General features: G+C 40.4%; 1 protein-coding gene across 1 annotated transcript in view; it reads right to left on the bottom strand.

Moving 5' to 3' along the window:
* The window catches only part of DCDC2C (doublecortin domain containing 2C), a 194,611-nt gene extending 181,580 nt beyond the window's left edge, over nt 1-13,031 (bottom strand). The window contains exons 1-2 of the mRNA XM_069064769.1: nt 12,736-13,031; nt 8,303-8,354 (exon numbers count right to left, since the gene is read on the bottom strand). Coding sequence (XP_068920870.1) covers nt 8,303-8,354; nt 12,736-13,031 — 348 coding nt within the window. The remainder of the gene's footprint in view (nt 1-8,302; nt 8,355-12,735) is intronic.
* Nucleotides 13,032-13,853: the final 822 nt, after the last annotated feature.

Genomic DNA, 13,853 nt, shown 5'->3' with positions numbered 1-13,853 from the left:
TGCCCCTGTGGAAGGAAGGAAAGGATAAAGAGGAGGGAGGAGGAAAGAGGAAAAAGGTGGAACAGAAGGAATCTCACAGAAGACAAACTTCTCCCACTTAACAACTCTACCCAAGTTGATTGTCAGAAGCTAGAACTAAGAGACTGAAGTCTTACATGGGCACACCTGAGAAAGTACATGTCGTCAAGGATTCAGTTGCTGCCAACCTTCTAATACAGAATCATCACCACTGAACAACTTTGTGTTCCTTGTGTGTCAGACTTCATGCAACCTGGCATCATGATCCTGGCACACTAGAGTATCCCCTAAAGCATATGCACTTCACAAGGGGGCGTGGCAAAACAGTCAAGAAACACAGAAAAAAATACCCCTAGGATACTTGGATCCCTTAGTTGTGCTGCATTGAATATTGAATCATTAAGAGCTAAACTCAACCATTAGAGATGAAAATTCTATCTTTCAGCATATGATGAAAGGGAGTTTGTTGCCCTCCCTCTCCAGGCTTATTGACCATAACTACTCCTTTATTACACCCAAAACTCACCTACCTTCCTTACTGCCATGTTAACATTTCCCCCTCCCCTTCTCCCGAGAGACCAATTCAATCTTCCTTAATTAAGCTTTTTTGACAGCAGGCTTGGAGGTGGAACAAACAATGGTTACCCAATCTTGTTTGCATCCCAGTAATTTTATCAATGACCCCTACCCCTACCCACTACTATTAGAAGGGAAGGGAAGATGAAATGAAATTATTAAATAGGGCTCTTGGACCATGTTTGTATCCATTCAGAAGTTAGGAGGCAGAATTAAAACCAAAAAAATAAGGAAGAGAGTGAGGCTTTCTCTCTTTTTTGCCATTATCCCCCCCACTTCTTACAACACTGTTTTGAGATGGTGACTGATATCTCCTTTATAGTAGAATAAGCATAACTAATGTTTACAATTATCCCTTCCACATTGTGGGTGGGTGGAGGTTAGGGGCTCAGTGGTCCCACAATCTGGAAAATCCACATAAAAATTTTTGAGTCTCCCTTTGTACCAGAGGTGTCTTATTTTCTTTTTCTTTTTTCTTTTATGGTGTGTTTAGTGTACCTTATTGTAAAATTTGGGTTAAGTATTTGGTCATGGGCTATATGTAAGTCAATGTTAAGTAAAAATATTGTATGAAAAAGAATTTTTTCTGTGCTGTCTGCTGACCTTTGTATGTCATATGTGGCTTCCACAAAATTTCCAAAAAAATTCCCATTTAATTTCTTATGCTGACCTGACAAATATCAAAACCACAATTGGGAAAGTCACAATGTAGAAGGGATAATTGTAAATAGTGCTTTAAAGTTTACAAAGTGCTTTCCTCCAGATAACCCTATGAGGAGGTGATGTAAAGCAGTAGAGTAGAAGTTCAAGAGTACCAGATTTGGGGTAGGTTTAAATCCTCCTTCTGTCATGTACCTACCTGGTGACCTCATTTCTCTGAGCCCCAGTTTCCTCAACTGTAAAATGAGGAGGTTGGACTAGTTGGCCTCCATTATAAAGCCCTTTTAGCTCTAAATCTATAACCCATGACCTCCACTTTGCAGATAAGAACACTGAATCTCCAAGAGGTGAATGTATTTGTCAGTCTCTGAATCCAGATCCTCTAGTAACCCCCCTCCACATAGGACCCAGATGGAATGAAGCATGAGACTGGTACATTTTCTACTGAAAGATATGAGGAAGGGGATGCAAAAGTTTGGAGCATAAATTTCCCTCCAGAGACATCATGTTTAGATTAAGGGACACTTCCTTGGTGAACCTGGGCATTGAGATAAGAGTTGGTGGCTTGAGGTTTGGGGAAGGGAAACTGGAGAAACTACTAGTGAGTATTGGAGCCAAAAATCAAAACCAGGTCTCCCAGCTCCAGGTTCAACATGATCAGAATGAGATCTGTTCCTCAGAAGAACTGAGAACCCTCCAGGAGAGCAATTCTTAAACTCTATGGTGTTTTGTAACATCCTTAATGGTCTCCTGAAACCTATATACCCCTTTTCTCAGAATTTTTTGCCCACATTCATAATTGAAGGAAATGCTAAATTCCAATTGGAGATTGGTGAAAATAAAGACATAATACTTTTTCCCATTCAACTTTAGAGATTCTTTTAAAACCTACCCATGAACCCCATGTTTATTTGTGGAAACCAGATTAAAAACTCCTCTACAGCAGGGTTCCAAAGAGGTCCATATTTCTGGACTAGGCTGGATATACAGTTGTGTGGTATTCATGTGTGTCAAAAAAATAATTTCCTTAAGTCCTGCATCCCACATTATAAAGGCACCTTCTACTACAAAGGGGGGGCAAGGAATTTACAGCTTGGAACCAACATTTTTAATGCTTCCACAAATGCTGAATCAGCTTGTCAAAGGGTAGCCAGGTAGAGAAAACCATCAGTAGAAACAAGCTGCTGGGAGAGATTTATAGGGGCCTTCTGGCTATCGTGGCAAGTGCAGAGTATAAAGTCAATTGTCTCCTGAAGTCATAGATCAACCAGAGGTAAAAACTGGAGAATTTTGGCCCTAGATTTTCAAAAATTTGGGGTACTTTGTAAACAAAGCCAGGCTGACCATATATGCAAGGATTGCCCCATATTTCAGGGCCTAGCCCCATTTTCCACTTCACTAAGGACCCACAATGATCTTCTATTCTATACTGTCAGTTGGATGCGTTTTCTTTTTTATGTCACAGCCATTTCCTAATATACTCCCCCTATTGACCTCCTCCTCCTCCTCCCTTCCAACAAAGAAAATGCTTAAATCGAACCAACTGACGCAGAGACTACATCTAATACTGTAGACAGCCTTTCTCTCTTCTAGTGGCCCACCTTTTTGCTGAGAGAAAGCATTTTTCACATAAAGGAGAAACATTTTTTCTGCCTACTAGACTGCAACTATAGAAACCCCAAAAGGTCCATCTGCTTCCCTGAACAACCTTTAATCCATGGCTAACACCTTCCCCAATAAAGAGGGATAAGACTACAGTAAAATTGATAAATTTTGTCTCGTTAAGTCAACTACTGGGTTTTAAGTTGTGTTTAAATTTATATCAACGTATTTTGTTATGTTTTGGGGACATATTAATATCATTTTATGTGGTATGCTTCAGTTGTTAATCTGGGTATTCTGTTTAATGGTGCATAGAATCGAATAAAAGGAGGAGAGTATGTGAGATGGCATTTGGGGGAATAAATAATGAATGATTTCAACAATCCCAAATTTCTTGATGCAAGATCCCATCTTTGTAACATAAATATTCATCCAATAATGCTACAGAATATGGTTGGAAACTATAAAAGGCTACAAGCTTCAAAGAATTAATATTCTAGCTGTCAAAAACCAATTTAGAAAGGCATAGAGAGTCGTGCGCTCATGCTACATCATGTGACAAACATACTATGGACAAGTTATATCATGTGATGAGCATGTCAGTCATGTGGTGAATGTGCAATGCAAACCACCATGTCACATGATGAACTGCTATGCTGTGTGACGAACATGCCACATCATACAACTAACACACTATGTTAAGTGACAAATACTTTATATAATGTGACCAACAAGACCAGTGATAGATTACATAGCATACTGCTTTGTGTGACAAGCATGCCATTTCATGGGATAACATGTCATGTGATGATACTGCCACCTCATGTAGTGGACATGTCACCTCACGTGACAAATATACTCTCACAAACATGTCACAATGCTGTGTCATAGTATGTATGTATCACATAATTGAACATATCACATCATGTGACAAGCACACCATGTAATACATTGTGAATGTGTCATGTGGTGAACATGCTACATTGTGGCAGCTATGTCACATCATTGATAGGCACTCTATGTCATTATATGATCATGACATGCAATACACTGTGTCATGTGATGAGCATACCATACCATGTCGTGTGACATACACAGTATATCATGTGACCAGCTACTACGTCATTTGGTGATCATGCTATGTATATGTTATGTCATGTGATGGACATGCTACAACAAGTGACAAACATCCCACTTTTGTGGCTGATGCCCTATGTCATGTGACAGGCACTACATCATGTGACAAACATGCTACCTCATATGGTGACATGCCTTGTGTGGCAAACACACCACATCATGTGATGGAAATGATACATCATGTGACAGACACATTTCACATGCTTTTGATCTTATGTTCACGCACATACCTTTTTTTATTTATGGAATAAAAACAAGCTTTCCATAACATAGTATAATATAAAAAAATGATTGCACATGAAACTAAAATTTGCTATTGAAAATGTGCTATTCCTTTTAAATATATAATAAAGTTATCATGTAAATTTCTTATTTTCTTCCCCTCCCAAGAGATGACTACCACACCCCCTCTCCTTCCTTTGTCTTGCTGTTATAAATATGCAAACTTCTGTATGAATTCTGAATTCTTCAGGTTCCACATGTATGTTCATTTGTCTTACAATAAACCTGGTTTTCATATAAGTTTCATGACATTGTGTTGGTATACCCACAGCAATTTATATGTACAAGGTACCATAAAAGTAAGAACAAGGGATTAATCTTCTATGGAATATTTGTGGAAAGACATGTACAAAAACTGCACAGGATCAGGAGCAAATGCACCACCACTGAAAGCCACTATGCCAAAAAGAACAGAGAGTTGTTAAAATAGAGTGTCTTCAGCATTTCATGGGTATAAACATCGTCCACTAAAAGCCAAAGGCAGTTACCAGGCTTTGTGTTTCTTGGAATGCCCAGCGGGGGGAGGGAGGGGGCACTCTACACTCAGTCCCATGGAGGCAGACTTCTAGAAAAATGAACCCTGACTCAAATCTATTAGAAGAGCTGTCTCACTTGGGGGCTCATGGAAAACAATTTTAATTCACCAATTCCTGGGCATGTTATCAAGGGGACTAGTCAGGATCTCTAGGCCTAAACAAATCTTTACAGATGATAAGCTGGAGCCTACTGAACTGTAGAAAGCCTCTGGAGTTCAAATGAGACTTTTCTCATTAAAACAAATGTGAAAAGCCAGCAATAAGCCAAGGCCCCAAGGGTGTTTACCTAAAGTCTTCCTCTACCCACCCAACCTAGTTCCCAATTAAATGAAATGTGATTGCAAATGTATTACACTACAATATTTTACAAATCATGTCTATGGGCTTCATTAAGTGTATAAAATGGCTTTCTAATTAATTGTAAGTGAAGTTCTATACTCAGTCAAGGTCTCTGGAGCTTGGTCTTCAATTTTTCCACTAATACATTTTTGCCTAAACAGAAAGCCGATGAAACTGAATGTCTCACATTCCTTCTATGTTTCCTAAAGTACATAGAAACTCTTCCTTCAACAAACCCTTGAATGCTAATTGTTTCATTTTAGCAAAAGGTTGATGGACCACTGTGTTTAGATCATCTAACTTTTTTCCATTTAAGTTCAATTTGTAAAATATTCATTGGTTGCTAAAATCAAATGTCTGGAGGGAAGGAGCTATTACACTCTAGTTTCTGGGGATCCCTATAGAACCTAGGACAGAGCCTCAAATATGGCAGGTGCTTAATAAATGATTTATTGACTGATTAGTGGCAGTTTGGTAGTCCAGTGGATAGAGGACTAGGCCTACTGTCTGGAAGACCCAAGTTCAAATCCAGCCTCAGACATTTTCTACACATGTGACCTTGGGCAAGTCACTTAGTTTCAGTTTCTTTAACTGTAAAATTGAGATGATAATCGCACCTACCTCCCAGAGCTGTTATAAGGACCAAATGAGATAATATTTCTAAAACACTTAGCCCAGTGCCTGTCACATAGTATTTATCATGAAATCACAGTGAAATGGAAAGACTACTATACAAATAATCAGACCACCTCTGACCCTAACTGCTGGACAAAGTTATATTATCCCTCTGAGATTCATTTTCCCAAACTATAAAATTGGGACAATAATAACTATTTACCTCATGAGGTTTTTGCTAGGATAACAGATTAAAAATATGAAATCAGTATAATGACTATTATTGGAATCCAGACTAAGAGACCAAATCATAAATGAATTCCTTCTGGTATTTGTAATAACTAAACATATAAGGCTTCAAGGTGGTCCTACTTTTAGCAGAATATTATCAATGAAGGTCTAGTGTTTAATTCTACCTCTGGTATTTACTACTTGTATGACCTTGGACCAGTCATTTAACTTCCTTAGACTTTGGTTTTCTGTAAATTGGGGAGGCTGAATAAAATGGCTTCTAAAGTCATTTAGATCTGTGGTCCTATCATTAAGAATGATTAAATTCCATTTAAAATTAAAATCAAGTACACAGATTCAGAGTCCATCAATACATCTCAGCGTAGTGTCTGGTACATAGTCGGCATTTTATAAATGCTTATTCCCTTCCCTTCCGCACACCCCACCCAGAGTATTCTTCTACCCTAGTCTGAACAGTCTGCAGCAAGCTTACATTCCCATCCAAAGCCTCCAGAAGAATCCCCATTCCCCTAGAAATGTGAATCCATATGCAGAAATGTGTTTCTCCTTTGAAACACTAAGATTGTAAAAAGTCATAAGGCTATGATTTTAAAGGAGCATGCTCTCAGATCATCACAAAAAGATACATCCTTTAAATTCCCACCTGTCACAAACACTGAGGAATGTATTGAGAGTAAGGGTAAGGAAATAAATTATTGTGTCAGATTCATAGAATCACAGAATCTTACAATTACAAAGTACATCAGATATCAAGTAGCTCAAACTAGACCTCTGTGACATCCGGGGCAACTGCTTATCCAGGCTCTGGATTCTAAAAGTCTCTTCCAGCTCTGACAGTCAGTGTTCTAAGGGCCTTCAAATTCTAGCAGTCTATACTCTGTTCTTAAATTCCTAATATCCCTTTCAAATAGACAAGTTCCAATGCATGCATGTGTTAAATAATCAGGGAGCGATTTTGAAAAGTGCGCTATAGCAAGAATTGAATTAGTTTATCCCACGGAGTATTTATGGAGCTGATCTGAGGCGCCCTACTCGACCAGCCATTTTCAGGGACACACATGCTCAGTGCTGAGGACTTCATGCTTTGGAATGATGCAGCAATCACTTGATCCCCATGACCTCTGAAGAGGAAAGGGAATATGTTGAAAGAGGACTGGCCATTAAGTCAGAAAGAGCCAGCCACCTTTCAAAAGCCTTTAAGAAATAACTTCATCCCTTGCAATATTTTCTTTCTCCGGAACTTGAGGAATGATACTCCAACTCCTACTGGCACTCCTTCTTCTCTGTCTGTCTGTCTCTGTCTCTCTCTCTTGCTCTCTCTCTCTCTCTCATATACTAAGTCTGAGTCGGTATCTCAAGGTCCTGTTTTCTGTTTCTTTCCCTGAACATAGGTGACTTAATAGCAATCCTGAGAAAGACATTTCCAGTTATGGAGTTAACAAGTTTGAGAAGTAGGAGGCTCCTGGCTCTCTCAGACAGTGCCAGCTACACTGCAGGAAGCGCTCTCCACAGCTACCATAACATTCCTCAAAGGAAAAGATGAGAAGATGAGCCTCAGCCCTGGCATACCAAGTAGGATGAACTTTGAGGAAGGAGTTTGTCCAAATGCTACAGAGCTGAGGTAAAGGTAAAAGCTCTTTAAACAGTCCCACTAAATGTTCCATGTTTTAAGTGTTAGCGATTCAGGACAATATAAGAGCTTTGTCATGTGAGCTTATAAGTCTTTTGTGTCTTAAACTTTCTTTTGTATTGAGGAAATAAATAATTAATCTTCATTATATATTGAACAATATGTCACATGTTGGGGAGAGCTTAATTTAACCATGATCCAAAGCTGATCTTTACATGATTTTTCCCTGCAGGCAAGCTGCCCTTGAAAAAAGGATTAGATAACCTCTAAGATCTCTTTAGATCTAAATCTTATGTTACTATGGTTCAGAATTAGTCACATGATTCACTAACTTAACTTTGCCTGACATCCATCCTTCTATATATCAAACATCAAATTTTTTAAATTAAGTTTTTATAAATACTGGTGTATAGTGACTGGCAGAGGGAATTTTAGTAACTATGGTAAGGCAGTTTTTATTAATTTCCATAATCATAGTTACTTTGAAAAGTATGGCAAGATTACAAAGTCAATTCTGATCTTGAACTTCAAACTTCTGCAAACATTCCCTAAGAAACACCATCAATGCTTCTAAAATATCAAGGCATTTGATACTAACGTTTAAACTTCTATGATAGTCTAATTCCACACTTACTAGTTAGCAGAATACACTTACTTCCTTGACCTTTTTCATTCTTGTAGGTTTTCGAGGAGCTATGTGGAAATAACTGCAAATAGAAATAAGTATAATTAGGAAATAATGTTTCAGTAGATGTACACAAACATGAAGTATAGACTAAGTACCGTTCCTAACATGAAAACAATTGGATTTCTGTTTGTTTCGGTTGCGGGTAGGGTTGAGACTGGGTCTCCTTATCTTTTTTTTTTAAAAAGGCAGTCGGGGTTAAGTGACTTGCCCAGGGTCACACAGCTAATAAAGTGTCTGAGGTTCATATTTGAACTCAGGTCCTCCTGATTCCAGGGCAGTGCTCTAGCCCCTATACCACCTAACTGCCCTGGAGTCTCCTTATCTTGACTGAGTAGGGGCAGCAGCCACTCATAGGCCTAATCCCAATGGGTAGATAAATTTTAATCTCTGTTCCCAGAGAATTCACCACATTGATGCTAGCCTTAGTACAAGCATCTCACCAGCTTTACCCCACTGAAATTCAGAATTCCCCAGCCCAAGAAATCCACCAGCCTCAACCTCCCCCAGTTGTAGAGATTACAGATGACTGCCAACATACCTGGCTTGGTGTGATAGTTTTAATAATGAAATAAGCAGCATTACAGATGACTGCCAACATACCTGGCTTGGTGTGATAGTTTTAATAATGAAATAAGCAGCATTTTAAATACCATTAATTCATGTCACTAAGGCTTAGGCATTGTTTAATCTATAATTGCAAGGTTTATATGTTTTCCTGAGAACAACCCTGTGAAATAAAGAGCATAAGAATTTCAGTTTTATAGAGGAGGAAAGTAGAATTCCAAAAAGCTTCCCAAGTTAAATAGAAATTAAGGACAGAACTGAAACACAAACCCAAGTCTCCTGATATTTAGCTCACTATTCTTTTCACTAAACCAGGTCACTCCACATCCCAATCATTTTCAAAACATGACACCTATATGCCCACCAGGTCTCCTTCATCCTGGTCTTCTCCTTATTCCCCTTTCAGTTAAGCCTTAGATCCTGCCCCTGGAATGCTGAGACTGTAAACTCCTTGAAGACAGGGACTGCCTAAATTCCCAAATATTCCCATCACTCAGCACAGTACATGGCACAAAGGGAGTGCTGAATAAAGGCTTTATCACCATGCATTCATATATTCAATTGTTTGGGGCTTTTTTAAGTGTACAGATCACTTCAAGCTCTGATCTGGGTTTTAAGCTTCCTTGCTTAAAGAAAAAAGCCTAGGATTCTTGGGAAATGAAACTGCTGCAAGAAAAAAAGTCATAATTATGAGTCTGCAAGTTTTTTGGAAGGATGAAAAAGCTTTTTTCCCCATTATTTACTGATGATTTTCAAAGAAGTCCTCTATAATTAATTTAGTCCAGAGGATTTGGACAATGATTGCGTGGGAATTGGTTAGATTTTTATAGTTTTTGTTTTTCAATTTAGTCCTTTTAAACAATTATTATGAGATGTAGCCCTGGGGTGGCTAATATTATTACAGAGCTTCACTTCTAAGTCCATTTGCTGGTCTTGCCATTATGATGAAATTTTCTGAGAAGTGAGAAGTTATTTAAGCTGTTTAGTGACTCAGTAATTTCAAAATATACATTTTAAAACAATTGTGCCTCACTGAAATAAAAGAAAATCAAACCAAAAGTGTAAGCAGGGCCTTCTTCACAAAAATAGAATAATGGATATTATTTACATAAGAAAAAAGTTAAGGAAACACTGAAAAACAAATTTCTATAAATGCTGGAGTTCCTCTTCCAGGTCAACATTGTTTGCTCAGAAAGAACAGAAGCAAACTATGGTGTAAATATCTCTGGACCAGGAATCAAGAGACCTGGGTTCAAATCCCAGCTCTGCCAAGCATGCAAATGTTCTAATGCTATAAACCTATGAAGAGGGCTTCAAGGTCATGCACTTCATCCAGAGACAAGATTCTGTTTCCTTTTCCATGGAATCACAGAATGTCAGACCTAGAAGATGCTTTTGAAATCACCTGGTCCAACATGTTTACAGATGAGGAAAACTGAGGCACAGAGAGGTCAATTTGACTTGCCTGCTATCCTTTTTGCTTTCCTTTACAACATGTACCTCCTCCACTCCCATCTCAAGTTGCCTCTTTGTACTAAGTTTATGGCATCCATCTTGTCGAACTACTAATGGCATCTTTGTTTCCATTCACAACTTCTCTTGCCTGAATTTTACATTCCATCACCACTTCTGGGCAGGTTATCTCTCCTGTGTCTGGAATGCACTCCTCATCACGGCCTCTTCAAATCTAGTTTCCCTCAAGGCTCAGTAAGGAGATTTTCCCCATTTCCCTAATGGTTTGTACCCTCTTGCACCTCCTCAGATTGTCATGTATATATTTATTAAGTTATATTTAATATTATCCCAGTAGAATGGAAGCTCCTTGAGGGCAGAAACTGGTTTTCATTTTGTCTTTTTTACCCTCAGCACCTAATACAGTGTCTTGCACATAGTAGGCACTTGAGATCCTAGATTTGAAACTGGAAGAGTTCTTAGAGGTCATCTAAATCCCTCATCCAACACCCTCCCTCCTTTTACAGATAAGGAAACTGAGACCCAGAGAAGTTAAGTAATTTGTCCAGATAAAAAAAGTGGTAGAACCAGGTTTTAAATCTAGGTCCTCTGCCTTCAAATCCATCACTCTTTCCACTATATCATGTTGTATCTCACAATAAATACGTATTGAATTGAGTTGGATTAAATGGGACAAAGGGATGTTAATATAATTTCACTTACAACTGAAAAAATGACTGGGATGAGGGGAGAAGGTTTCAGCTTGAAATACTGCTATTAGATTCCATTTTCTCCTTACCTGGAAAACATTTTTGGAAGGATGAGAAAATAGTTTCTCTACAGTCATTTCATATCAAGCATAATGGACCAAAAAAAAGTGAGCTATAAAAAAATCATCAGGAAGGAAGGCAGAGACAAAATCAGCTGGAACAGCACAGGATAAAGTGGGAAGTGTTGCATTAATATAGTAAAAGAATTTATTAAGTGACTGCTTAATAAATTCTTGCTGATAGATGACTTATGTTTTACACTTTATACTGAGTTTTTATAGTTTTCTAAACACCATACATACACACACTCACCAACCCTGTGAAATAGACGGTAGCAAGAATTATATTCAGTTTAGAGATGATGAAAAGGAGGTTCAGAATGGAAAAGTAACTTGCCCAAGATCACCAGAATTTTAAACAGCAGAACCAAGCCTCCAACTCAGGTCTGCTTCAAGTCCAATCCATTTTCCTTAGGCTATGTTACTTACTGGTCAGACTCATAAGATGTTGAAAGTAAATGGGATATAGAACATTCAATGTCAAAGGTATAACAGAAAATGGGATGTAGAAGGGACCCTAGGGATATCTGGTCCAACCTCATATTTTACAGAATTATAGAATTCTTGATGATCAGAAAAGGTCAGAACCTGTGGAACACTGTAGAAGGAAGTGAAACAATTCCTGCCTTTATATAGTCTAATGGAAGAGATAAAATATGACACTGCAATCTATTTGTCAAATATGTGGTGAGAGCAGTCATTAGAGAGGAGTCAGGATAATCGGGGAAGGTTCTGGGTGAGTTTTGAGCAATATTTTGAAGGACTATGGTGAAGAAAGCACTTTGTGAAGCACTAAGTAAATGAGAACTATTATTCTTATGAAAAAGGAGACAGAGAATAGAGAGGAAAAGATTTGGGGGAGCCTGGAGTCAGGAAGCCTCATCTTCATGAGTTCAAATCCAGATTCAGACACTTAGTAGCTGTGTGACCCTAGGCAAGTCACTTAACCCTGTTTGTCTCAGTTTTCTCGTCTGTAAAATGATCTGGAGAAGGAAATGGCAAAACACTCTAACTTTGCCAAGAAAATCCTAAAAGGAGACAAGACTGAACAACAACAAAATAAATTGTCAGTGAGACTACAATCCTTACTACTGTTAGGGAACTGAATATGAGTTATCATAGATTATTAAGAGAAAGATCATCCAATCTAGCATCGTACAACCTGGGCTCAGATCCCAATGTGACTTCCTAGTCGCACATCCTTTCTCAGCCTCATTTTTCTCAATCTGTTAAATGGGCTCAAATCCCAGCCCTGCTTCTTTACTCTCCCGTTGTCTCTTTTCCTCTCCCGAGCCTCATTTTCCTGACGTGTTCCATGAGAGACTGGACCAGTTGACCTCTAATGTTTCTTCCAGCTCTCAATCCTAGCTCAGTTGTGTATATTAGACAAATAATCCAGGTGCTAAAATGTTTTCCCTAAACAGTCCCTTTACTGAAGAACAACGCTGAAGCGGGTAAGGATGTCTAGACTTTCCTCCAACACCAGAAGCGTGCTGATCCATTTGCTCCCGTCACTTTCTCCTCTCTACTTACCCTCCCCCCCAGGCCCACTTACTCCAGTTTCCTGAACCTTTCTCTGCCAGCTGCTACATATTTGCCCCCTTGCTGCAGCTCCTCCAGGTGCTGGACCAGATGTCCATGACAGGGCGTGTAGAGCCGCCTCACTCCGAAGGGCACTGCCACCATCTCATTCAACTGAGCCATCAAGGCTTCAAAGCTGGGGACCCGCCTGCGATTGATCACAAACTTCTTGCCCACGTAGAACTGGTCTCCGTTGCGGTACACAAAGATTGTCCTGGCTGGAGTGGTGTCCAACAGGTTGTGAGAGCAGCAGGGGCCCTGGGTGCCCATGGTGGGTGGGGAAAGGGAGGCCAAGTATCCAGTCAACTAAGAGACATGTATCCCGGAAAGGGCCCCTTCTCCCGCCCGGCAGCCCCCAGTCCTCCAAAGTTCCGACCCCCGTGGGGGCAAAGGAGCCGGGAGGGCTGAGGTTCTGAAAGAGAGGCAGCAGTGGAGGCAGTGCACCCAGAGGAGCGGTTTGGGGAGGCTGCCTTGGGCTCCGACTTTTCCCTGCCTTTCCTTCCCTTCTCTCTCTAGGTAGACTAGGGGTCAGAGAGCAGGAGACTACGCTGTCCAGCAGCAAGAGCACGAGCAGCGCCAGATACTCTGGTCCCTGAAGCATCACTTCATGCCTGCGGCCGTGGGGTGGGGAGGACTCTCTCTTGCCTGCAAATCCGCCCCCCCGGCCGCAGCAGCTGCGCAGGATGCCGCCGCCAGTTGGGATCTCGGGTGGTAACAGGTCTGGCGGTCAGGCTAAGATGGGGGCCGCTCTACCTGGACTCCCACCTGTCCCCGCCCCTGGGGGCCGGGCATTGACGCGGACTAGGAGCGATTGTGACCGCTCGCTCGGGTGGGACAGCCTGGGTAGAGAAAGAGAAAGGAGAGGCACGCTGCGAGGGGTGGAGAGAGATGAGGAGGAAAGGGGGTGGGGTGGGGCGGGATGGAAGGCGCAGGTGGTGGGCTGGGAGCTCTAGGGCGTCTGATCCAATTCCCTACCGTCCCACTAGGCGGGGATACTGAGGCCCGAAATGGAAACTTGGCTCGCTCCTGGCTACACTGTCAGATGGTAACAGAGCCCATTCGACCTGGAGGGAGACAGAGATGCTCTGTAAA

This window comes from Petaurus breviceps, unplaced genomic scaffold (assembly GCF_028583685.1).
Source record: "Petaurus breviceps papuanus isolate PSGF00001 unplaced genomic scaffold, PetGlider_PUasm1.0 90644, whole genome shotgun sequence".
NCBI lineage: Eukaryota > Metazoa > Chordata > Mammalia > Diprotodontia > Petauridae > Petaurus > Petaurus breviceps.
The sequence above is the reverse complement of the archived record's forward strand: the minus strand, read 5'-3'. Positions and strand labels throughout refer to the sequence as shown.